The sequence below is a fragment of the Danaus plexippus genome, chromosome Z (assembly GCF_018135715.1).
Source record: "Danaus plexippus chromosome Z, MEX_DaPlex, whole genome shotgun sequence".
NCBI classification, from domain to species: domain Eukaryota; kingdom Metazoa; phylum Arthropoda; class Insecta; order Lepidoptera; family Nymphalidae; genus Danaus; species Danaus plexippus.
Genome location: NC_083559.1, coordinates 7,271,187 through 7,299,045, shown reverse-complemented (window position 1 = coordinate 7,299,045; position 27,859 = coordinate 7,271,187). Strand labels below are relative to the sequence as shown.

The 27,859-nt window shown below is 29.5% G+C and overlaps 3 protein-coding genes across 7 annotated transcripts; 1 reads left to right on the top strand and 2 right to left on the bottom strand.

Annotated features, from left to right (window-relative positions):
* Positions 1 to 144: 144 nt before the first annotated feature.
* LOC116777996 (RING finger and SPRY domain-containing protein 1-like) lies at positions 145 to 15,484 on the bottom strand. Of its 4 annotated transcripts, none has more exons than XM_032671834.2 (11): positions 15,294 to 15,484; positions 14,501 to 14,639; positions 12,481 to 12,662; positions 10,416 to 10,596; positions 7,315 to 7,485; positions 5,483 to 5,690; positions 5,001 to 5,260; positions 4,251 to 4,468; positions 3,959 to 4,103; positions 3,419 to 3,534; positions 145 to 3,282 (listed from the first exon to the last, which is right to left on the bottom strand). In XM_032671834.2, exons 3-11 carry the CDS (start codon positions 12,657 to 12,659, stop codon positions 3,195 to 3,197), a joined length of 1,566 nt encoding a protein of 521 aa, XP_032527725.1. In that variant the 5' UTR covers positions 12,660 to 12,662; positions 14,501 to 14,639; positions 15,294 to 15,484; the 3' UTR covers positions 145 to 3,194. The 4 variants fall into 4 exon arrangements, with proteins under 4 accessions (XP_032527725.1, XP_061382008.1, XP_032527724.1 ...); XM_061526024.1 differs by having other exon boundaries at positions 14,501 to 14,625; XM_032671833.2 differs by lacking the exon at positions 14,501 to 14,639 and having other exon boundaries at positions 15,294 to 15,483.
* Positions 15,005 to 18,846, top strand: LOC116777998 (transmembrane protein 9B-like). 2 transcript variants are annotated; one of them, XM_061526025.1, is made up of 7 exons: positions 15,005 to 15,104; positions 15,940 to 15,978; positions 16,063 to 16,190; positions 16,258 to 16,379; positions 16,516 to 16,630; positions 17,315 to 17,443; positions 17,597 to 18,846. In XM_061526025.1, the coding sequence occupies exons 3-7, from the start codon at positions 16,140 to 16,142 to the stop codon at positions 17,636 to 17,638; spliced, it is 459 nt and encodes a 152-aa protein (XP_061382009.1). In that variant the 5' UTR covers positions 15,005 to 15,104; positions 15,940 to 15,978; positions 16,063 to 16,139; the 3' UTR covers positions 17,639 to 18,846. The 2 variants fall into 2 exon arrangements, with proteins under 2 accessions (XP_061382009.1, XP_032527727.1); XM_032671836.2 differs by lacking the exon at positions 15,005 to 15,104 and having other exon boundaries at positions 15,649 to 15,978.
* LOC116777997 (uncharacterized protein CG1161-like) lies at positions 16,778 to 20,762 on the bottom strand. The gene is made up of 5 exons (XM_032671835.2): positions 20,607 to 20,762; positions 20,268 to 20,383; positions 19,699 to 19,813; positions 19,155 to 19,280; positions 16,778 to 18,732 (listed from the first exon to the last, which is right to left on the bottom strand). The coding sequence occupies exons 1-5, from the start codon at positions 20,661 to 20,663 to the stop codon at positions 18,586 to 18,588; spliced, it is 561 nt and encodes a 186-aa protein (XP_032527726.1). The 5' UTR covers positions 20,664 to 20,762; the 3' UTR covers positions 16,778 to 18,585.
* Positions 20,763 to 27,859: the final 7,097 nt, after the last annotated feature.

Below are 27,859 nucleotides of genomic sequence, written 5' to 3'. Positions count from 1 at the left end.
ATTAAAAAGAATAAAATTTTAAACGAAGCAACTTTATACATACTTCTGACACACATTATTTTTCTTAATTTATGATTTTAGACATGATTCTTTAAATGTACTTTAAGTAATATTTTTCATTATTAGGATTATGAATGAAAAGAGTTATTGCAGAAGAGTTTTAGAATACTTTATTCAAAAATATAACATTTATTAGGCAAAACATTGTTAATAAAATAAATTGCAGTAAACATTTGAGCATTATGCAAATCATTCTTAAATAGATATTCATTGTCGGTCGGTAGAGATAGTTTTTAACTCAAAGAGAGAAAACTTAAAGATACTAATATCGAACCTTAAAAGAATACACGATAGTTTAATTTTTTTTTAACATAATATGCCACATTGATATATGATAAACAAGCTAAACAATAACTACCGAAAATGTATAATTAAGAATTAATTTTAACATATACACCAATAAATGACACTGATTCAAATTTCAAGGAAGTCCTTACATTACTATTAAATCTACTACATATGTAGGTATATTATTTAATCATACACATGGAAACAACGAGAAGTAAATGCAGGAAAACATTGATATGGTGTGTTTATATATCATGGAATCGATAACTAACGTATTTTTTTTTTATTACAAACATTTATAACATCAAAAAGAGTTCATCATATATCCAGTATTCAGAAAAAAACCGAACTTATGTTAAGCACAACCTGAATCACCATCAAATTAGAGCTTCAGCTTCAAAAGGACAGCGCGTCTAGAAAAAAAAATTAACGCAAAGTACGCTCCGGATATGTTTAAAAGAAAATCTAATAAGCTTTTCATATATTTAGACTTTGTGAAACGAATTAAAGTAAAAGAAAATGACGGTTCATCAATTGAAACAATTACATGAATAACCTATCAAATATCCAGTCTAACCTAGTTACAATCAAGTTGTGACTAGAAAAAAAAATACCGAAATACAATATATAATTCCCAAATTAGAGTATTTAAGACTTAATTACAATCACAGTCACTCGTAACATACGACGAAGCCATACAGCTCGTTAAACATCATATAACTTATACTTTTATATTATTAGAACAAGAATTTAAAATCATCTTTCATTACATCAATGTTGTATACATTCATCGAACGGACGCGGAAATTGAGGGAGGGAAGAAGACTTGCTTAACTTTTAACATGTAATTTAGAACATTTAAATAATAGTCAATATAATTTACTAAATCTTACGAGAAACATTTATTTATATTATTAATTGATGAAAGGAGATCAGTTGTGATAGAATTGATAAAAAAATAATAGTGTTTTCAAATTATTCTTAAATCATGACCAATAATTACGTGAGCTGTGCCTGAACTACTAATAATAAAATTCGAATTTCGAAAATGTATGAGATCAAAATAAAAGTCCCTGTACATTAAAAACCGGTATTTGTAATTTGTGACCGATCTGTATTTGGCACTCAATATCTAATTAAATTGTAGGTTACAGTTTAAACACATGCTACTTTGATAAAGAGGAAACAAATCATGTATCTTTAAACGCTTAGGATTACGTATTTTTTTATTATACATTCACTGACACTTGAGATAAAAATCTAAAAGAAATCAAACAGTGTGTTTGATTTCTTTATCATAAATTCGGAAACTGGATGTACTTTCTATTCGGGGTGTAATATTATAAGTTTGAAGACGTATATTCAGCAACACTCAAGAAATATATATATATTTTTAAATAGTTGTAAATTACATTGTTTATTACAAGGTCTGGTCGAACTACTAGGAACAGAAAATATATTTTTTAATTTTTTTTTATGTTTAATAGGACATAAATATTCATAGATTTCTTTACATAATACTGCCTGATACTGATAAACTTAATACTTAAAATAGTTTTGGATGAAATCAGGTTTATATGAATATTAGATCAGAAAAAGTTTCGGTCCAATCTTTTGGAACATGTCACAAAATAATAAAAAAAAAAAAAAAACGTACCTTTAATATATATACTGACTATACTTAGTATAAAAGAGATAGGAGTTTGTTTGAACTATGAAATATAATTTTGTATGAACATAAAAATATTTTTCTTGTCTGATGTAAACTTTATTTTCTAATAAAAAGAGGGGCATAATTCCTTCAATACCCTGTATGGAATAGTAGAGTTTGATCTAGTATTTCAATAATATATACAAGTGTTATTGATTAATAAGCGTTAAGAAATATATGGATCTTCGATAATATTATGTTGTTAATAAAATAAAATTATCTATTTTGTTGCATTGGCAAACGATACATTATGTTGAAAAAGCCATTTATGTGTGACTCGTTTAAGCCAATATAGATATGTATCATCTAAATAAAATTAGCTGTCAAAGATGTAGAACGCATCATAATTAAGATTCTTACTATCTACGTACTGTGAAGGATAAACAATACATATTATCCAAACGAAATGCAATTTAAAGCTTAATTTCAAATAAAAATAAATGTAGACACATTCCATCTGATTCAAGAAACTTTAAGGAGTCTTTAAGACGTCAACTTTAAAATCCTATAATTAAAACTGAGATTTTTTTTTATTAATGTAAGGTATAGTCTTGTAATAGAATTGAATTCTACTTTATGTAAACATCGTGTAATATATATATTGAAAAGGGAATGCACAAAAATACATTTAATTCATATAAAGAGTAGAATCATTTTTACGTTTGTCAGATGGTCCGAGGACCAAGGTGCAGTCGCTGGGACGATCAAGCTCAGCGATGATATCTATAGGAGATGGAGACGATTTGGACATGGATAAGGACGATTTAGATGTGGATGAATGAGGACGTGTGGATGAACTGCTTCGAGGGTCTGATAATACGCTGCGATGCTCCGAAGAACTGCTTCTGGGTTCCGAAGAGCTGGAAAGCATCGATAAATATCGAGCCCTGGACGTACCTGGCTGGCCTACATAAGCGCTGGCAATAAAGGCCATCAATTCTTCAGTATAAGTCGTGGGATTTGGTATAGGAATGGACAAAGGAGGTATGTACGGTCGCGGGTTAGAGTGCATTAGGTGCTTAGATTTACTGTTCTTCTTAGTAGCCTTTTTTTTGTTCTTGCGTTGGGATTGATCGACTCTGTTCTGATGGGTTTTTCTCGATGCCTTGCCCAGTCTGAAGGGGCGGTTCAACGGTCATGTGTCTTGCCTCTTGATACTGATGATGTCGGCGCGGCACAGCGGACAGTCCTTCAGCTGGGACGTACACACGGAGCAGAAGCCGCTGGGAATAATATTTGTTAATGTTTTTGGTAATAATATGTTATTGATTCACTGGCTAGTGTTAGTGCATATTTTGTTAAATAAATCGTATTAGTTTATATGTAGGAGCAATAAATTTTTAACTATGCATAGCTTACCGATGTCCACATGGTTCCAAAACGCAAGATGCTGTCTCGTCAAAGCAGAGCTGGCACGAATCCTCTCGAACGCTTGAACATCTCAGTTGTTCGAGGTATATACGTCTCGGTATCACCTTAAACGGATCAAATATTTATCAAACATATAAGATAAAATAATAACGATTCATATTTAAAAGGCATAAACCGATTTTTTTTTTAATATATTGCCGTCCCGTAAGCCCTTCGCATGGTTTTCGTTTCACAAGTATTCATCAATCGACTCTTACAATACTATCAACAAAGTCATCATATGCACTCGTTTCAGAATTAAAAAATAAACCCTAACAATAATTCACTTTTAATAATGAAGTTAAGAAACACATGAAAGAAGTTTTAACAAAAAATAAACTTTTCATTTAAGATCACCGACTCCGTTAAATGCCAGAACAATAAGCAAAACGCACTAATATATAAATTTAGTCTAAACAGTTACACATACAATAATTAATATACAGTGGAATTGAGAACTTCGTTTCTAGAAGTCGCTTAAAGATTTACCTTCTTTTCGTCGTCAGTAAGATGTGCGTGATCATTGAAAGCGGAGAATTTCCTATCAGTTGGTGGATATTTGAATTTTTCTAATCCAAAATTGAACATACACTGCTGGTATGCCATGAAACTTGCGGCCGCGAAAAAACCATACCTAAAATTTATAAGAACACATGTGTACAACTTACAAGTATGCTGAATACTGAAGGGAAATTATCTAAATATACAAGCACCATCATATACAATGAAAAATATTTTTATTTGATATGAAAATCTTAATGAAAATTAGTAAAATACTCACCGCGTTGTATCAAATATCTCCTTGCAGGGGTATAGTTTTCGGCCGTTGAGGGAGAAAACGACCTCCTTGCGGTTCAGATCGATCAAGCAACCGAGTATGTCTCCAGGCTTCCAAGCCGGCAACTGTGAGATTGGCACAGGCTTGGCGTTGTACCACACTAACCTACGACAACCGTCGTAGGACAACGAGTACAGATCGTCACCGATACCGTAGCCCTCCTGTAGTTATATGAAATTAAATTACGCACTACTTTACAAAACTAACCTAACAATCTAACCTAACAGGTCACTCATCCCCTTCAGCTGTACTACAAACACTGCTGTGTTAAGAATTAAGACGTTGATCTACTATGTTAATTTTTTGTTTTTGTAAGTTACTTGCACAATGTACCTATAATCAGTATAGTTGGATTAAGATTGTTTATTTAATATTTCATAATCTCATAACATTTTCAATGAACCAAGCTTGTTAACACCAGTATTGTAAACATATATGGATAGTTTAATGTAGGAACTTTTATATTAAATTGAAGGGAGTTTTTCTAACGATTTAGACATCTCATTCTACTAAGTTTGCGTTTTAAAAGCTGTGATATTGTGAAACGAGAAACTCAAATGATACGTACATCCTACACTCAATGACGTTAGTATATAGATTTAATTCAACCATGATTTTTGTTCCCAAGTCATATAAAATCAATTAACATGGGAAAAACATATTTTATTTAGTAATAAATTATTATTAACTTACATCATTTAAGTAGTGGCTGTTCTTGGTCGCCCATCCGATCTGCATCACCCCGGAGGTGATGATCGTCGCCTCGTAGTACCAACAACCGTTGTCGACTTGGAAGGTGCATCTCACACTCTCGAAGGAATACGAGTCGCACCTCGCCTCAAGGCCGTTGCTCGACATCTGCAGGTACTCGCTGACGTCATGACAGTTCAGGAGCGCGTTGATCTGGGACATGTCCTCCAACATGTAGGACAACGTCCGACCCTCGATGGTAACTGTTGACAAAGTATCGTCACAATAACAATACATCTTATATGAAAGCTTATTTATTATGATCGCTGATAATTTCTTTCTTACTGGTTTAGTGATTATCAATTTGATATTATAATTGTTTTCTAAGAAAACTTCGTTAAAGTGACCGAGTGAAAAATTTTAACTGCATCTATTCAGCAGTTCAAATTGTTACAATACTATTAGTGAAATTTGACTCAACTCACAAAGGTTATCTAAAGCCCAGTTGGCACAGAAGCCAACCTGCCTCCATACGAAGTTGTCGCTGTGGTTGTGTTTTTCAAGCTTCAGTAAAGGATGTTCCTCGTTTTTCTCCAGACGGCTCTTAATTATCAATTTGTTTTCTGTCGTGTGAGCAAATTTCTCGAGCGCTATCAGAGCGAAAAGAACAATGCGCGGTTCTTCTTCGTTTGTCTGCAAATATTGTTATAATTAATTGCTACCAAGTATGATTTGCTTTAACATACTATTCGACTTGGTAACGCTTCGTAAATTTTAGCAAAATTATTATTAGCGTTTTGTTAAAAAAAAAATCTTGTTCTTATGAAAAAAGTTGGCTAAGTATACATATTTTTAAACTCATTTCCCTAGGAGTGAAACGATTCAAACATACAAAAATACAAAAGACGAATATTTTACAAATCTTGAGATATTTCTGTTATAATATTAAATCTGCCACCTTGCATCTTAGCCAATTATTTTATATAATGTAGGCGACGGAACAAATAAAAGTTTACGTTATATAAAAAATTTTACCAACAACCTCCAGTAAACAAATTCGCTTAAAATTACAAAACATATATTTATTATATTATTTAGTGAATAGACCGAATTTTTGTGAAAATAAAAAAAATACTTGTGTATTCAAAACGAAAGAAGAATATTTTCATCTGCAGTTATAAAAATCATTTCTGAAGTACGTAATGTGCGTTATATTATTTAGAATTAAAATTATCAATATTAAATTTAAATAATATTACTGAATAGTTTTAACACATTTTTTTATTTGCATTTATCAAACTGACTTATTTTCATATTATATTATATAAAAAACTAATTTTCTCTTTTTTTTTTCCTTAAAAAAATCAAGAACTGGTCAAGAGCTGGTCAATGAATCAGGAGAATATTGGAGTAGAAGAAAATAACTTAGTAATGAGATTAACGTTTGACACAGAAGGTAACCCCTCTTTGCTTAGAATAAACTTAAGGCTATTCCTGCAGTCTTATTATTCAAAGTAGGTAAATGCAATCAAATAAGATCTCCGCGGAACGTTTGTGACTATTTTTTATTATCATTTGTGTAATAGAAGCTGCAATCCAATTAACTATAGATCCTGTCTTTAAAAATTATGAAGTGCTATTTAAATATATTGATTTGTATATATATCAATAACAGTAACATATCGATTAAAAATAATTTTTCTTCAACATTAGTTGATGATAATAGCACAATCGGATACTTGGGCTTGTTTTTTTCGTGAAGCTGATTATTACAAACATTTCGTTATATCAGAAGTATCCACAGGCTGCCGTAAATTGATATTTTTGTTAATAGTCTACTTTCGTGCGGTACAAATTCACCCAAATTTAATATCTATAAAATGTCTCTTCATTCAATTATCATTATAGCCGACCTTATCGGTTGGAGTAACTGGCGTTTTTAATTTTTATTGATTGTAAAATCTAAGTATATAAAGCAATTAAAAAAATATGTCTGTTAACTTCGAGAATAACGTAAAGTTACTTTTGAAAAAAAATTTATATGTTTAACAAAACTCAAACAGTTTGACCCTGTCGATTATTCCACATAGTAGGACTAAATTAAGATAAAAAAAAACTTTAGTACCTTTATGAGCAGCATAGTTATATGCAATTAGAATTACCAAAGTTATAAATAAACCATGCGATATCAATAACTTTCATTATTTTTCTATTGTTTTATAAGAAACTCATTTGAAAGACTATTGTTATTTATATTTAATGGTTGCAAGTGAATATTATAATATAAGTTTCAAATGAAAAGTATGAATAAGCTTACCAGGAAAGCCAGTAGATATTGGAGTGTGTCCTCAGTAAGGATGGCCACACTGTTGGGGCCAACCAGTTTCTCGGCGATGCAGCCCAATATCACGCAAATATTACGCTCCGTACGGATGTTTAGATCCTCGGAGGTAGCGCGTTCGTGTGATAAATCGAATAGTTGAGTCACCTTTATACAATAAAAATAACTTATTACATAAAAAAGTTATAATAACAGTAATATTAAAAAAGATAAATATAGTCGATGCAAATAATTAAATTATTTTCCGTCATTTAAATTGCAGTGGAAATTACCATTAGCGAGTTCGTTTAAAACAGATTTTTTCAACAAATTCACATAGCTTATAGATTAAATACAGGGTATGGGTAATGGAAGTATAGACTGTTAAAGATTATATTCTCAATTTTCAATGTATTCTGTTTTTTTATTTTATTATATTTGGAACACCCATTTTTTATGTAGTTAGATGATGTAGTTTATGAGTTTGTCGAGAAGAGACAGACGGACGGATGAAGAGTAGCAGCGTGAGTTATTGTTACTGTTCCGGTCCACCCAGAAATATGAAGGTCCATTAACTCGCAACAAGATGAGTCAGTAAAATTATTCAAAATATAATAAAAAAATATTAATAATTTCCCCACCATTCTTATGTGAGAAATACTGGAGGTCAAAGGTAAAAAAAATCGTTTTAGTAGTAATAAGCATAAACCAGTAGCCTAAAACGACTTGCACAAGGGGGCCGTTCAAGTATTACGTAAGCATAAATCTGCTTACGTAATACTATTTTTTACCCCCCCATCCCCCTTGTCAGCAAAAGTAAACAAAGCTCTTACCCCCTCCCCCCATGCTTACGTAAACATTTTCAATTATTGTATTTTTTTTTTTAATATTATAATAATTATAATTTTAAAAATAAGAAAATAGATTTAGGATAAAGATTAGATTTTATTGATACGGTATTCAATATAGAGTAAGGTCCAAAAATATTATAATCTTACAAATAACAAACTTATTTATTTTTGGTACACGCATGAAATTAACAATCTTCAGTCCATGATACCCGTATCCATGATTCTAAGTTTTCGATGACATTGGATTGCTTGGATTGCTGCTCAGTATTGTGAGTCTGCTCCCTTTCATCCAATTTTGGAATGTCTACGTCGTTATCATCGAGCCATTCAACATCATGGTGCTCTAAATTTTGAATAATGCACATCAGTTCACTAGCACGACGAGCAGCGACTCTTACACGTCTTACTTTCCTATCAGTGTGCGTGTTTACTTTTTTATGGATCTCCTCGATGTGACCATTTAGTGACTTGACGGAAGCATGATATAGAACTTGAACGAAGTCAATAGTCTACTCGCTATAGTATCCGAACGAAACAATACACTGACAGAGAAAATTACGACAAGTGAATAGCGCGCGGTAATTCCCCTTCTTGGTTTTAAAACGAGTGCCTAAACGTCTGCATTTTTTACGGGAATCCCCGAAAATGCTTTTCGTTTTCAAGCTAAGACAATGTGAGGGTTCCCATTCGGTAAAAAAGTAAATAACTACCGATGACGTAATCATCGTCTAGATTCCCCTACCCCCCATGTCATCCAAAATAAGCAAAGCAAAGAAGTCCCCGCCCCCCCCCATAGTGCTTACGTAATACTTGAACGGCCCCAAGTCTTTGGAACAGAACCTATGATAAAAAAAAATGCGAGGATTAATTATAATTTAGACTTAAAATACGTTGGTCGCTTTTAGAATACAATAGCAAAAATGCTTTTTGTTATAACTAATGTTTATTTATATTTTTAGTACAAATTACAATGATCGATAGAAAAAAATGAACATACATATATATATAACAAATCGGGAGGTGTATGTATATATGTGGAGTACTCGTGCATACTTACAGCTTCTTGAATATTTTTATCTTAGAAAAGGTGGCTCATAGGAAAGAAATATTAAAATTACTGTTTTGTTGAAGATCGCGAAAACCTCATTTATTTGTCTTTGAATCTTGAGTCAATATTTTTCCTTACACGCAATGAAAAGAACTTAATTTTTTTATTTAAATTGTGTTTTGAAAAATTTTATTGATTTTCAGTTAGTTGTGAATATATACACCTTCAAGTGTCTGGATCAATACAGTCACATAATATCCATACATAGAGAAAATCCACTGAATCCCTTGTTACGAGTTGCGTAAACGAAAACAGAGTTAACGTTTAAAAAAGTAAAACTTAAGATTTCTACATTTTATTTTATGAAGTATTGCAATCGATATAAAGTGTAACTTATTAAACTGTCGGAAAATCTCTCACACCCTCATCCGGTCCAAACGACGCCGCCCGGCGAATTACGGCGGCACTAAATACATTTTGATTTTGCTATATCACCCAAGGTAATAATTTAATTTACTTCGTGTACAGGGAAAAAAATAATATTCATGAAGTACTCGAGTATATAATTAAATTTTTGAAAGTAATAAAATATATTCATTAAGTTTTCCTTAATAGGCTGTCTCGTTCTTTTCGGTAGTCCTATATGAGATAGACAATTCAACAATTAGTTTTTTTTATTTCCATAAGGATCCAACTAGCTTTTACTATGCCATCGCATAATATTTGTTTATTGCCATCACATTAGAAACCACTAACATCATTAATGGTTTCTTACTATATTATGGGTATATTATAAATATAAAACTTTCTCACGAATCATTCTATATTTTGAAATGAATCGCAGTTAAATCTGTTGTGTAGTTTTAAAGATCTAATCATACATAGGAACAGAAAACCAGAAGAAAAACCGTTTAGTATGTAGTGTTACTATACCTACTCGTAATTATAAATGATAAAAGTCACTGGAACAGGTTCTGAAAATGTGATAATATTGTTTTATAGAAAAGTGTTCGTCACAAAGCCTCTATATTATTATCACCGTATAAAACATTAATTGAAACAACTAAAAATTATATTAGTCATACACAAATATATAATTTATCTAGGTTTTAGATAAAACGAGACGACGGAAGACGGATACAGACGTATATATAAGGCACGACATAGTTTTGTTCTGTATATGTTCTTTGTTGACTAACCTTGATGACGGATTCCTTGGATGGAAGCGGGCAGTCATCTAGAAGTATGGATATAGCCGTGGGTCCGAATGGATCCTCGAGCGGTATAACGTTCACCATGGAGGAGACCATCTGTATCCAACCCTCTTCCTTGTCAGCTATGACGTGCAACTTAACGAGCGACACTGGCGACTCCTCGTCACTAAAACGTTTATAACAAAACTAATATTCATCCCTATACTTATATAAATTAACATTTTCTATTGAGTATATAACATCTTATTATTATTTAAGTTAAGAACTTAATGTTACAGAAAAATTCTAGACAAAAAGCGATGCGTTTAATTTATGTATATTCATCCATTCACAGTTAAGATTGGAGGAATATTAGTAAATGGATAATTCCATAAGGTCAGATACAAATTATAAATTTATATTGCGACGCCATATATTAAAATTCGCTTTCTATTTATAAATAAGATTGGTTAAGTCGCAATGTATTTGATAGAATAAACGAGAAACAGCAATAAAGCAATGCCAATTCTTCATATTATTTGTAAAGTAAATCAAATTTCCAAAACTTGGTGAAATCAAGTTTTTATAAGTGTTTTATAAATACTATTAGTTTATGACAACGACTCCGTCCGCGTAAACATCAGAGTTACGCTCAGAGAGAAATGTACCTATATTGTGTGAAATCAATACATCTAACAACCTACGTTGTAGTCTTTTCATTTTAAATAAACTAGATACCGACTGCAGCGCCAACTGCCGGGTGGATTTGAGTAACTAAACCATCTGAGGCACCACCCAAATGCATACAAAGTATCATTTAAATCGGTCCAGTGGAGTTCAGTGACATACACACGTACAGTTTAATTATGTATATTTATATAAAGATCTGCTTCTGATACTCTCAACTTCTTATGTAATTTTATTTTATTAGCCAAGATAAATCCCTATATAATTAATACAAACATTATTATCGCATATATTATATAAATAAGAAAAATAAAGACATAAAATTTTCATCGCATTGGGAATATAACCATTGCAAAAGCATATTTTTTTTTATATATCTATAGCGATTGACAAATGAACTCCTTTGCCAATGTGCGGTCAAACGTCTTCAATTCTCTAGGTATACAAAAATAAAAACTTACTAATAGACAATTGAAGCTAAGGATAAAAAACAATATTGAATATTAAAACATTATCATGAATATGACAGTTGCATTTGCTCCGCTATGCGGCACGTCTTTATACTTTAAAAGTTACGCACAGATTACAAAATCGATTTTAATAATGTCAAAGTCCACGAATACGGAGTTTGTATTAATTTCAATTATAACTTTGCAAAGTAATAATATATAACAGTATAATGCAATAAGGACATTTATTTCCGATTTATATATCTATAAAGGACAGCTGGAATCGATCTGTATTTCTTTATTATGCAATAATTTTTCCAAACATAATAAATTCTAGCCCAAAAATTGTACGATTGTTACAAATGCTACAAGATTAAATCGCATGACACATAGAGGACATAAGTCAGGACTAAAAATACTTTATTGATTAAATTATACCACAAAAGCACTTTAAAACTATTAAAAATAAACCACTATGACTCGCTACGACAACATTTGTAGGTTATAATAGATTTTAAAGAACCTGTCACAAAGATTTCTAGATAGAAAATATTTATATATTATAATTTAGGCTTTATTTTCTTAAATTTATCGAGGTTCGAAACTAAACTGTTTTGTGTAATAATATTTACTAACTTGTAAAAATTTTCGCTAAAGCGAGTTAGTCGAACTCAAGACTAAAGATCTACTGCGTTAATTTATGTATATACTTTGTACTTATTTAAAGTATTGAAATAGAAATAAAAGACAAAATTACTAATCATGAAACTTTAATTAAAAATAAAATTAAAATTAAATGTAAACAGAATTGGATATAATTATGTATTCCAAGATTAAAAGATTTTACAGCCAAAAATTATAACCAAGTAATTTATATATTTTTAGAATTCATAATTTCCTTAAATCTGTATCAAAAAAAATATTCAGGTACTTACGTATCCGTTCGCGAAGCTGCCACTGTAAGCATATCAAGGACGAGTTGATCTACAACCTTTGGATCAACGAATTTGGTTTGCCGAGTCTGCGTCTCAGTAACGGAGCCATTCGTCTCTTGCAGATCAGGAACATGGGCCGCCTCTTCTTGGACCTCCTTGCTACAGCAACACCCCCCCATTGTCTGAAATAACAAAAACTTCTTTAAAAAAAGCCATATAACAATAGCTAGCTAGAGTAATATGCTCTCAAACTAGCTGCAAAGAACTAATTGCTTTGAAAGTGTAACTTTAGCAAAGTATTAAACGGATAAACTTCTCAAGTATGATATGAGCCACTGAGTTCTTTTCTTGTTATGTTACAGCGTAAGTCATTCCAGTTGCAAATTGTATTGTCAATTGTATAATGTCTGTATCACAATCAACATAAAGAAACTTTAGTCATTCTCTTCAGGACTCTATATCATTATATCTGTAAAGATACTTCGTCTCTTTGCACAATTTTCATCCCTTGTAACATATATATATATTATCACATATGTTTTAGCAATCCATGGCAAATATCTTTAATAAAATGGTTTTTTATGTCACCTTTTAAAATTTAAAATAGGGGTATATTCAGGCATACATAGTTGTGATGAGGAATAACTTCTTATATAATGTTCTGTATCCAATGTTCAAAATATTTTTCTAGAAATCTATATTAGATTTATTTTGATAAACTCTTCTTTAAAGACTTACAAGCATTTTTTATATAGTGTAACATTCACTAATATTTATTGTAAGACTGGTAAAATTTAGTTTTTGGTGATTATTTGAAAAAAAAACAAACTGAAATTTGATCCAATGGTTTTGTTTAGCATTTTCAGTTCTTATAGTTCACAATAGTACACATTTAAATAAAAATCTTGCCTTATTTTGTTATTACTTGCAGGCTACCACTTACCATATAGACCATGAACACTTATCAAAAATCCTGTAACTTCTTGTCACTACAATTCATGATAAATAAGAAATCAATCAAAATTGTTAAAAAAATGTTCATTTGTAAAAAGTGCCCACAAAGCCAAAACCCCCTGTATTGTCACTCATATTGATATGATGATTACAAGTTACCTCTGTTGAATCATGTCCTTTTCTCAGTCTTCAATATTTACTGTGATTATTTCCACACCAATTTTATGCATATATTATGCTATTTACGGGTTCAAGTGAGGATATTGGACATATTCCCCAAAATAGCTATTTATCATTATAGCATTTGTACAATAAAATTTTTGGTGATCCATTAGAGCAAAAACTAATCAAAGGATAACACTTTTGTATTGATATGATATTGCATGTCATTATGCTGATTGTAAGATGTCTTATTCAACAGTTGAATTCATCGCACCAACAATTACAAGATAAATTTGGGTTAATTTGTTGTTCATACCTAATAATGCATTAAATTTATTTTCAATAGATAATAAGTATGAAATTATTATTATCATTGCAGGCTAAATTAACTTCTTACATAGATTGCAGTCTTGTCTGTATTTCTTAGTAAGGATAATGATTTCATCTCTAAAAATTTTAAAGGTTTTTAGGTGATGTTGACCCTTGACCTTTAATATTATCTCAAATGGTGATAGTAGCAAGATCTCATCCCTTTATATGTATGACTCTTTAAACATTGTTAATATTATTGGGTCTAATTTCAACTTAATTAGCACAACAGATAAACCATGCATTTAAAATAAAAAAAAAGGCCTTAAAAATACCCAAACCCAATAGAAAGTCAATAAAATTACCTTGAATTTCATTTCATTTCATTTCTATCACAAGATTTGATAACTACATAAATATTAAAATGATGGATAGGACATTGCAGGTGAAAAATCAATACTGATGTGAATATAAGTGTAAACCAATATTCCTCAAAAATAAACAACTCTACTAGTGAAATTGACAAGTTAGTAAACAATAATAACAACAACAACAACATTAACATTTAAAAAAACAAATTTGTTGCAATAATTACCAATTATGTAAGATGTTTCACAGGAGCACCAAAATTGTGAAGTGCATAATATGAACACTAAATCAATACAGCATTAACTTTTTAGTCTCAGGGATCTGTATCTAGGATCCTGCATTTAAGGGTTGCTACAATAATATACCTAAGATAAAAACATTTCAATATTTTATAAAAATATGTTTATAGTAAGCAGATAAATCATTATTTATTAATTATTTTAAAAGTAGTTTATTTTTAGTGTAAATAAAATGTTAATTTTGTATGTAACATGGTTAAGAAATCTCGTATATATAATTTTGTTTTTATAACTATTGTCGTCCAATTTTAAATAATCTTAAATAATTCTATACTTTTGACATTAAAATGGGTTTAATGTTATAATTTGTGCAATTACATTTAAATAAAAGATTAAAATGTTATATCTGTGTTACTAGTAACAGATAATAAATTATTGCATACATGTCAAAAGTGAATGACATATTTCATATAAACTAGCCAAAACAGTTTTAAATACTTAATTTTATATAATTACAAATACTTTCACGGTGTTTTATAGAGTTTGCTGTTTCGTTAAACATTTTGAATTAACCATTTAGTTATTTATTAGGTATTTAGTAGAAAAACTTGTGTTCTGATAAACATCAAACAATGTAGTCCGCGCTGTAAATATAGATACTAATATTTATAGTAATTGAAGAATAAAAATTTACAAAGTTTACACTGTAAAATTTTTTTAATAGGTTCTGGTTGCAAATGACAAAATAATGTGTTTTCTATTATAGTCTTTGTTACTTACCCGAAGATTTAACTCATTTCTTTTAATGAATTTTAACTTTAGCACAACACTATAGCTTTAAAGAACCTGTCTATACTTTGTTTTTATCAAACATCGTACTAAACGCCATACGTTTAAGAGTTTGGATCAAAGTCGTTCATGTCGCTTCGGAGTTCGGTGTTTAACCACAGACTACGGTTCAACTTTAGCGTACCATACAACTATGCAAGACCGCATTTAGGCCAAATTATACTTCATTTGAACCACTAACGCCACCTATACCTTGTTCCTTAAACTTATATTACAAAAAATGGTACCAAAGACTTACTTCGTCTATGATACAATGTAAATTGTAATCATTCCGGTAAATTTTAAAACTCTCCATAATAATATTATTTTCACAAAAAATAATGTAAATAATTTAGGTTTGTAATAATTTAAACATGTATAATTTTTGGTTACTTCATGTAGGCCTAGTTGTAAATATATTATATTGTAGTAGATATTTTTCTAGTTATAACTAGAAAATAATTTCCGTAATGAAATATATATATTTTTAAATTATTTGTGGAGTTTGGTAAACATTTGGTTAAACAGGTTCCAGGATTTTAGAATAGTGTTATATTATATTCCGATAATAAAATAACTTTATTTTAAACATAAATAGATACCTTCCAGTGTGAAAAATATTTTAATATAGCTAAGAGTAAGGAGATCTGTCATTTAATTTATTGACGTGTTATTGTTTACATTCGAGTGCCCTGTAAGGAGGTTTTTTTAATTCTTGCAGTTTTTATTAAGTACTGAAAAAAGTGAATGAGATATTAATTGAATTTAGATAGAGAGAGCTACACTCACACTTGCACCATGTCTCTTAAATTCCTATTTGTGCTTTTGGTTCTGAGTGTGGCTGTTAGGGTGAGTAAACATAAAGATAAATAGATAGATAGAAAAGATGTTTAAATTTTGTTTTACTGAATTACAGTCACAATTTTACGAGAATAAAAGATGTCGTTGTATTTGTCCTACACCAGCTTCAGTCAGCCTCAATAATAGCTCAAAATCGGACAGAACACTATATATTGCTTATGTTCCACCAAGCAAGTGGTAAGTTTCTTTAATTAAGTAAACTAATTATTAAGAAAAGCATAATTTATTAGTGTCTCTAGAAATTTAATATTTTAAATTTTTTAATAGCATTGTTTACCTAAAATCAAAGCTATCAACATTCTTTTCATTGTAGTAATTGTGACGGTGTTATCTTACCAAAGGTAACTGATGAGATAAAAGATAATGCACAAATGTTTTGCCCAAGATGTGACTGTCGATATGAAACACGAAATACTACAATTATCATGGTGAGTACATGCAACTATAATTGAATAAATGACCCATTTATCAAATTTTTGCAATTATGCTATTTTTTAATAGTTCAAAATAAAATGTTAGAAAGAGAAACAAGAGTCATGGTACATAATATACAAAGTTGATAAAAATACAAAACATTTACATATAAACAACTTTATTTCCATTTCTATGTTTTTAGAATCAATATCATAATTAGACCATGAGCAAAACTAGCAATTAAACCATGAGGAACTACGTAGTGCAGTTTTAAAATCAAATTTCCTACATTTGCACTTTCAAAGATAGGTTAATTACTCAATAAACTAACTTTATAACATAAAATGTAATTATTGTAACATAATTTGCTGAAATAAAATCACAATAATTATTAAAGGGTTTGAAAGTCCTAAGTGTCAAGTCTTATATTTTTTTCAAAGACACCATCATCATGATTTTGTAAAACTGTCTCACAATTGGAATGGAAAATATATAGGTTATTTGTTTTATGAGAAACTACATATTTTTATCATCTAGTAATACCACCAGTAGTGTACTGGTAATTTTTATTTAACCAATATCCTTTCCAAAAATAAGTTTTTTTTTCTAAATGGGGCATAAAATTATCCTATGCATTAATCAGCTAAGTAATCTCTGTATGCAAAGTTCATTTATATAAAACAAAATTTTGGTTCTAGGTTGTGGTTATATTAGTAGTTTGGATGGTGATGCTATTAGTAGGTTATTATATTTTTCTGGTGTTCCTGGAATTTTTAATAAGTAGGAAACAAACACAACATAATCAAAATAAGGGAGATATTGAGGAGGTGAGTAGAAAGCGATGAATATTTTTTTATTTTTAATTTATATTGTAAAATATTTCTCACTATCTAAGGAGTAAAATGCTGAAGTCTAACTCAAATCATTGTTACACAGTAACATTAGGACACTAAATAGACATTTTGTTTGTTTTCTTGCAGTCTGAAAATTTATTAATGATGGTTGTGGATCCTGATGAGTAAGTTAAAGAAAAGACTCATTAACTACTATATGGTGATTTATTTATTTAATGCTTACAAGATTAAATATTAATAAGATTCGTGAGTTTTTTAGTGATAAATGGCTGATTATTTATTTCTATTGATGTGTAATTGTTGGTGTCTTTGTTTTTATGTAATATTAAAGCTATAGGTCTAAGTGATTATAAATGAATAATCAAAAAGATCAGTGAAATTTATGACACTTAGAACTGTTTGGTTATTAATTTATTTATTAATATATTGTATGTTTAAATAACATCTATATATGATACTCAGTAAAGATAATGTTGTAGAGAAAGTATTTTAGTTTATTAAGGAATTAAAAATTCTTCTTAATTCGAATTTATTATGGCTAAACCACGGCTCTCAAACTATTTCACAAAATAATTTACTATAATGTTTCTATTTTACAATGTTTTATATGGAATCCTAATGTTTTATAAACTAAGTTAATTTGTAGATCTCAAAATGTTTCTTATTTTAACATGAAACATGTATATGTGGAATATAACATTTACATTTATTACATCTCAATGAACAATAACAGTTCCAGTGATTACCAAGCAATTTTTTTTGGCTTTTGCAATGCTATATAAGCTAAGGTGTATAATATGAACATGTAATATGTTTGTATAAAATCTTGATGAACATTCAAATTTACATAGCTTATTTCATTAATGGGCCCACATTGATTGACCAACCTAAATGAAGTTGTACCAATAAGGGACTTAGAGAGAGTGTCAATTGTAATTATCAGTTGAGTGATGATAATTGGTGTAAATTGGAATTGATAAACATTGTATTAATAAAGTAAATAATATAAATAATGACTGCATGATAAATAAATATTTCATTTATAAGTAAACAAAAAATGACAAATGTTATTCAGATTTCGGGTTGGTTAATCGACTCGTCACCATAGCTCTTTCCTAATTGAGCATAGTGTGCCTATCATAAATGTTACGGCGCTGTTCCCTGACCTGGCGCTTCCATTTGTCTTGCTGATGTGTGACGCGGTTCAGAACATTTCCTCGGGTACCCATGTGATGTGATGGCTCACTGATTGTACTTTCATCCTTAAAAGTAGTTAACATTATAAAATGGTGTAATCAAATAGTGATTTCAATGTTAATAAAGAAAATCATTAAAAACAATATGAAAACCATGACAATAAAAAGGTATACCATGAACCGATTGTTTCATTTTGCATAATGCCCATTGTATTCATATATAAATAATAAATCCTAAGAAGAACTCGGGCAATCAAATTTTTATTAAATGAACAATATGGCAACAATTACATTAGTATTCCTCATAATTAATGATTTTGAATCTCTTCAAAGAAGCATTTAAAGAGGAGAATCACATTATATATATATATTTCAGATAAATATGGATTTTTTTGTAAGTCTAATAGGTAATGTATAAAGTGAAATTTTCAAATAACTTTGTTAAATGTTGAAAACACTGTAGAATAATCAGAATTCTAAAATCTTACATCCTCATTAGTGTGCTCTTGGTATGAAGCTTTTGCACGTTTGTTGATGAGGGGATCCAGACATATGAGGAATCCCATGTATGCCACAAGAAGCATAATAACCCAAATTACAATTATGACTACAACCTAAAAAGGATTTAACAGAGATATAAATTAATGTCTTTACTCATCTTAACCGCTATTTCAGCTCAAAACATTTTAGGTACAAAAATAACATAAGATTAAGCAATAAAAGTGTTAGTATTATTTATTATATACCCAACCTGAAAAAGAAACAAGATTAACTTTTACAATTATGTAACACTAAATGTAATAACTAATATAAAATAAATAACATTTGGAGGCAAGCAATATTTTAAGGACCCCCTAATAAAACAAACTAGTTCAAAACAATAAAAAATAAAGTTGAAAATATTTCCTAAAGTTTTACTATAACTAATAAATACTAGTAAAATAAAAATCGATTTTATATATTTATAAGTTTAAATAGTATGAATGATACAACTTAGACTTAACATTGCCAGTGTAAACTCTTTAATTTTACCTTTATAATTGTGGTGTTCCTGTTTTCATATTTGCATTCACAGCGGGGACAAAATTCTTGCTCACGGCCTTTGATTAATTCACCTACTCGTGGAAGAATAACGCCATCACAGTTACTGTAATGAAATGTATATTCTATGGCACTCTATTGAATTTTAAATATTGGATGTTTATAACTTGTATAATTTGTTCTCTATATATAGAAATTCATCATGGAGATTATACAAATAGTAGTAATTTATAAAATCTAAGAAATTAATTGAAAATGAAAATAATTAGTATTACAACAACTTGGTCTCAGTTATGGTTTGTTAAAATTTTATTTCTAGGGTTTTACTGTGTGGAGGTAATTAATACATATAAAAGTTTAATAACAGAGTTAGATTAAAAATGTCTATATAGTGTGGTAAAAAGAATTGTTATTAATAAAAATGCTTTAGAAATAGTCTACATTAATAAACAGTAAGGCAACAGTTTAAATGAATGATTGGTGGTGACTTGTCCATTATTAAATGATTGAACCATTGCAGTTACTCTGCACCAAAGTGCAATGTAATACACTTTGCTAACCATTTATTGGGTGGGACATTGCCAATGTATAACTTCCGGTCTGAACCCACTGTGTTGTTGAGGACAGCGGCTGGACTGGGGCACACACATTTGCATCTTTTATCTTCATACGAAGCCTGTAATTAAATAAGGAATTTTTAAATTGAAAGATCCTTTACAATAATTGTACCATGAAAATGGTCGTTTATCATATTCAATATCGATATGTATATGACAAATATTAAAAAAATATTTTTTTATACTAAGGGTGTAACAAAAAAAAAATGTAATATATAAACAAAATGGATGTATTAAGAAAACATGTTTAAATCTGGTTAAGGTCGTCATAGTCATACTTACCGAGACTAAAGTTGAACATGTTATAACAAAGACGACATAAAACAATTTAATAATCATATCCGAATCTGATTTTATAATATTGTAAAATGTTCTATATAACTTGTACTTCACTAACGTTCCAGTTATCAAGTACAATTTATATAGCTGTTTTGTTAAAATGACAATTGCGTGTTGCCAGAATTCAAAATTCAGTGTATCTAGTATTTTTAATAATCATAGCAAATAAAAAAAAACACAAATCAAATGAAAAACTACAATAAAATATTGTTTTAATTTATATAAAAAATATTATTTTATTTCGTACCTTTTCTGTTTTAGTTTTTGATGGTCTTCAAGAGATGGCGCCATGTGTATCTTCCCACTTACAAATTAGCTAGGTACGTAATATTTAAAGTATTTTATTTAGTTTGTACACACTACACTTTAAACTCAAACAAACTATGTTGTTGTTACGTTGATATTAATAAATTCATGTCAGGTTGTTTATTGCTTACAGAAGCAAAGCAGTCGTTTAATATATTTATATCTTTACAAATAAATTAACTCGCTATTAGATACTAATAAAAATATATATGATCTTAAAATAATGCATTTAGGTCTATAAAATTATTTTTGTATGCCATAATTTTTCCTAAAAATTTGCACTTGCATCTGTTACATTGCGTATATCCAATGTCATTACTTATAGTTATGAGTGATGTTGCTTTGAAAAGAAGCATTGATCATATGACAAATGACGTAAAATAAATAAATAATTTATTGAAAGTTTTTAAGTTATACTCCCGTCTCGTCAAGTTTGCTGATACGAAACTTTTATAGCACTAATTTACGTTGAGATTAACGCAAAATCAAATTGTTCTTAAATATTTCTTAAATCTTTTGATTACACTTATAAAAACCATCTGTTATTATTGAATTTAAAGCTATATAATTTTAACCTATCTTTTCTAGTGAGTCAGTTTATATGTTCAACTTATTTAGTATTTATACATTGTAAACACTATACAAAGGAAGTGGTCACACAGGGGCAGGTCAGTACTGTTCAAACTCGGGTTCGTGTTTGGAAATATGACAATGTTTCAGTCTACACTGATGTGAACGTACCTTTAGTACATCGGCGCAGTGCTAAAATATAACTTTTTCTAATATTTTAATATTTTACCTCCAAAAAAACAGTAGATTTATATATTAGATAGATCTAAGTGATTATAAAAAATGTATTACACATAAATAAAAGATATCTTATAAAAATAATACCTGATGGTGCTGTGTACGAGGAAAAGGAATTTTAGTAACAAAAATATACAAATAAATATAAATAATTTACCCATTTTTTTTATTTATTATGTATTGTTTTGTGTTAGCTCTATTTAAAGATTATTTAAGTATATAAAAAATTCTTTACAGTTGATGTTAGTTGGTACAGCAACATTTTAGAGCTATCACAAACCGTTATTGTTCCCACAGGGGCGGGCGTGCGAAATTCAGCTCAAAGACTACCTACCTACACCTTCAAAGTTTATTGCGCACAAATTGTATGCATTATTTATTTAATTTAAAAGCGAAGAAACCCGAGCGCGATCATACGGCTCCTCGCTGAAATGAGATGGCGAAAGAATGCAAAATATAAATAAGTAGAGAGTATAGAAGTAAGATACTGAAAACGTTTTCTATCATACAAGTCAGAGGTATTGTTGTGATATACCAAATATACATCCTAAAAGATAGACCTATCTATAATGTATAAATTCAGATCCTATGAAAATTATATAAAAAAGGGTAATCGTAAGTACCTATCAGTACTACATTTCCTGTCACACGTTTTACATCTTTTTTTTTATTAAGTTTAATATTAAGAATAGTAAAAACCACTTCTTATATAATATATCATCAACATCAAATTGTTAAAAGTCCAACTTTACAATAAAAGAATATACGCTGTCTAGATGGATTACTTAGTTATTTAGAGACCATACGCAATTTGAACAAATTGAGTTTGAAGGGCCTACTTTAAATTGTGAGGCAACTTGTTTGGTTTTATGATTTTAAATTTATTATTGATAGAATTGTTGCTCGAATGATACACATTATTTTTAGTTACTTTTAATTTGGTATCAATAAAATATTCGGAACGTATTTTTATTATGTTTTTTTTTTCATATATAATATAAAATAAATAAATAATATATTGAAAACATGGAATTTCAAACCTTTAATGAACTTTCCTTCCCAGATTTTTACTTGTTTTTTATAATATTCAACTTCAGTACATTAAACTGATAGTATTTATAAATGTATTAAATTAAGCATGGATACAAACAATATTATAATTTACAATTTTTCATCACCTGTCACATTTTATTTATGTTTAAGAACGTATATTTATTTTATTTTCAAATGATTGTTCAGTTAAGTTACACTTGAATTATAGGTATTTAAGTTCTTTGATTAATCACGCTAAACTAAAAATGATTTACTCCTTTTTAAAGTTTGAAGTAATTAATAAATCATTGAAATGTACAAAATAAATTTTACCTTTGATAATTTTTGTGAATTGTGAAAAGTGTTTCTTTTTTCTAACATTTTCTCTTTCTAAAGATAAGAGATGTAACACAGATATTATTTATTTAAAAATTTATTTTTAAAATTTTATAAAAGTTTTATATGCAAAAATGTTCCAGTATTCGAATCGCTTTTCTCGAAATGTATAAGTAGACGAAAACATTGTAAGTTATTTGGCATTCTTCGAAGTTTACGCAATCCAACCACGTTTGCGAATGGGATGGCCAGATGACAAAATGTCGTATAAAATACAAAGAGTACGGCGACTGCTTTGCATGTTTCATGCACTATGCGAAATATGTGTTTAGGAGTATTATATACAAGATCATGAACGTGACAGACGCCGCATTTTCATACTTTTTATCTTTTAAAATTCGTCTGAAGTACTGACGAAAATGTTACACAAATATACAAAAAATGTTTTTTGTCTGTTGTTCCAAGATGTTCTCATTATTTTTGTTTTATATTACACAATACACGATATCACTGTGTTACTCGGGTGATTAAGTTCCTATCTCGTTGAAAAATAACTTATATGTATTTATACCTGGATTCAACAGAAATTTTTACAGATATGACAATATAGAGAGATGATTTTCTTGTTATAGGCAAATTTAATACTTCTTTTATCGAATTTCGAGAAAGAATGACCTTTATAAGCTAAAATACGAAAACTAAATAAAGCTAAAGCTTTTAAATTGGCACAGGCACTGCCGGCTATATATTTTTATAGTTATGAAGTTGTTTGATGAATTCTCTCCTACCTGTACTATCCAAATTTTGCCAAATGTTCTGGTTATCCAATAGAGGTCGTTACGTCAGAGCATATCGATAAAATTCATGAAACGAGACTGGACGTGTTGGCTACAGTTATAAAATATAAACGAGGCCGTCGATCTCCAAATATAGTTTAATCCTCTTGTACAATAAAAACTGTTTCGTAATTTCCTTTTTTAAGAGAAATCTAAGTCTCTTTCACTCATCTTCCTACATCTTCAAACCGTCTTATTTTCAAATGTATGTATATTTATTAAACAAAATTCTACTAACTGGGACACCTAAATATGTTGTTTTCCATCCAATAAATATTTTAATTAATGAAAAGCTTTTAAATCATAGTCCAATGACACTTTTTAAAGCTATTTTATATCACAATCCATCGCTTTGCTAAGGTGGCTTTCACGAATAAAGTGAACAATATTATAAATCATTAAATTCAAATACTCATACGCCTACACATCCAAACCCGCAAATTTAACAATGAAAATAATGTTAGGTCTATTAATTCCCTCGACAGCCTATTAACAAGGGTAGAGAGCGTATTAAAATGATAAATGATTCTAATCATCATTTCTATTTAACAAATGTAAATTGAACTTTTCTTCCCCTCAAATCGTGTAGATCGAAGGGCGTTGAAGGAGTATATTTGTAGACTAATGCAGTTCTTAATCGACTGGTTTGTTTTTACCCTACGGTTGTCGCTTCATGCGTTAACTTTAACAAATTACAGTGGCAATGAGAGTTGAGTTGCGCAACAGAGTTTCGTCTGGAGGTAGAGAAGATGAATTGTTCTTTTGACCCTTTTCAGAAATATTATAGCCATTAACAAGAAGTTACTCAATGGAGCTTTTAAGGTAAAATGTGCTATCAAAATTACTGTCACTTTTCCAACTTTTGCGTTATAAAGTCCCGATTAGTTTTCAACGTTAAGAACTTAAGGAAAGTTTTATTTAAAAAACTCACTTTTACGGTTTTAATAAAATATAAAAGTAAGTATTGTGTGAGAGGTAGCAAATTATGTAAAATAAAAAATTGAAAGAGTATAAATCTGATTGATATAAGCGGATAAATATATCACTATTGAAGAAACGTTATTTCAGCAGTTTATCTTAGGAGAAGTGATTGAAGTTGGTAAAAGTAAATTTTAGTAATTTCATAGTTAGTTCCACCAGTAATATATATCATAAATTAATTGCTATGGCTTTTGACACAAAACCAATGAAACCATTTAATACAGATTTTGGAACATTACTTTAATTATGTACGAATAGTGACCAATATAAATTAAACTTTAACTAAGTTTCTAGTAAATTTTTGGTCCTGAAATTGCCATTTCTCATTATATATTGTTTGAAAAGTCATTCGATGTTTTTAGTATGAACGTTTTTTACTTAGGTTTTACTTAGGATGATTTGTCAGAAGCTGTAATCCACACAGACGTTCTCTTGACAAACGCTAATAAAGGCAACCGCTAAAAACGGAAATTCAAAAGTTGTTCTCCCGAAAGGGTTACCATTATTAAAATTAAAATTAGATTACGTTTTTCGGTTAATGCTGTTGTTTTGCGGGTTAATTATCTTGAGGGAGTGAGGTGGGTGATTAACAGCGTACGATCTAATTCGATAGCTACTCTAATATTAACAAGTATCGCGTTGAAACAGTTTTTGGTACGTTTTTGATTGCAGTTTAGTCCCGATGATAATTACTTTTGGGAAAGGGTTATGCGAAAGCCTTATCTACAGGTTGCTTGAAGTAAAAAAACATATTTATTTTTTGAGATGTACAGATGTAACTGAACATTATTGATTCTTAATTAAATATATAAAAGAATTTTCGTCCTCTCAATTGTGACACATTTTTTGTTTTAAATTCCAGTCACATTATACATGGAGTGGGACCAATCACTTCTGAATATTAAAAAAATATATATTTTAGATTTAATGTAATGTCATTCATCCCAAATAAAATTTCTGAAATTTAAATATAAATTATCTTATTCACTGACATTTTGATTTATAAATTAAAAACATTTTAAAATTCAACTTCATATATAGAGTCACCGTTAAGTATATAAAGTAACACAATCATGCTGTAGGTAATCGCACGGTTACTGTTATTGTGATTATGTGAGGGGGCAAGTTAACCGGGTTGGCTGTGACAATGTTTCATCTTTGTACATTAATAATTATATTACTTACAACTTGCATGCTCTTGATAATGACTTCGTCTAAGACTCTAGGCGTATAAAGTATTTTAAATCTACCTTACACAAGAATGTAACTTTCTGATGAGATGCTTTATTATTGGTTCAAGTGGAAAAATTAGACCTACAAAATAGTTTAAATTAATGTATGGTTGCACATTAAAATCGGTATATTGATACCGTTCTGAAAATAATTAAAGCTGTTTTGTTATAAATAAAATCTTTCCTTGGACGTGTGCTTATTTAAAAAAACAAATAGACAAAAATAATTGCTATTGTAATGTCCATAATATTGAATTACATACAAGCTATGTACGTATAATATATATGAATAATGATATTGTTTAAATGAGAATTCTAAAATGTAAAATAATTTATTGTAACTGAAACTATCTGTGGATTATTTAAAAACAATTTTATTTTTCTACAATTGAATAAAGATTTATTTTTTGAATTCCATAGGATCTATCTTTCCACGGTTTCATGTTGTTTGTTTTAAATTAAATATTTTTATATGCTAGACAAAAATTTCGCTGGTGGATCCCACAATATTCATCTACATTTTGCGTCGATAGTACTAGTACTTATGAATAAGATAATCTATATCACTTTGGTACGATTATCAGCAGAGCTTGTTTGAAATTTCATATACATACTTCCTTTTAAATTTTGGTACATAAATAATTGTTACATTAGTCTTTTAAATATTTTGTCTGTTACAGTAATTGAAAATAATACAATATATAAAGTATTGTTAGCAGTAAGCTTTATAGTATTTTCGCTCCCAAGGTTATAATGGACATGGTGGAAACTTGATGTTACAGGCGGCAATAAATACAGCCATCACTATAGAATCTCAAAAATCCCACCTCGAAGGACCATTCGTGGGACAAAAAATCTAAATTTAAATGTACCCACTTATACCCTAATTATTTGTAACATCTAGATATCAAAACTGCAATTAAAAAACTAAATTATTAGTAGATAGTGGTCTAAGAAAAAATAAATCGTATAGCATCTTTTCTTTATCGTTACTCTACGGAGCCGAACTAAATCCGAGCACTTAGGCTGGTCTTTGATGGGATCAGGTGTAGATTTGAAAAGGGAGATATTACACTTTTAACTGGTGTAAATCCACCGTTTGTTCTATAACTTGACAAATGATGACAGTATGAGCTGATTCTACTTATCGTAGGAAGACATGTTTTCAAGAAATGTTTTAGAATAAATGAATTATACTAAGACAACCGTATCATATGTACGGGAACCATAAGATTCCCCTCTATAGCACCATCTAATCGGCATCCTATGGTCTCTATAAAATCACATTAGGGCCCACTGTATACGCCTCGGGGCGGCTGAGGGCTGATTTGAGTGAACTATACAATTTTATCTAGATGTGGTTTAAGAAAGTGAATTTAAAACTATAAAAATTCAAAGGTATTTGTTTTGAAATGTTAACTATGTAATATACGTAAGAATTTTTTTGTATTAAATATTCCGTTCTAATTGTAGAAATGTTTAATTTAATTTTTAATTCCAATTTCATGGAATAATTAAAAGACGTTTTGGAATTCCAAAATAATTAAGTTTCGAATAAAATGTCAGATTAAAAGTAAATAAACATTGAAATTTATTATTAAATTCCGCTTCTAGTGAATTTTATTTTGCGTCAGAACCTTCTGAGCACGCTTTTGTAGATTAAAAA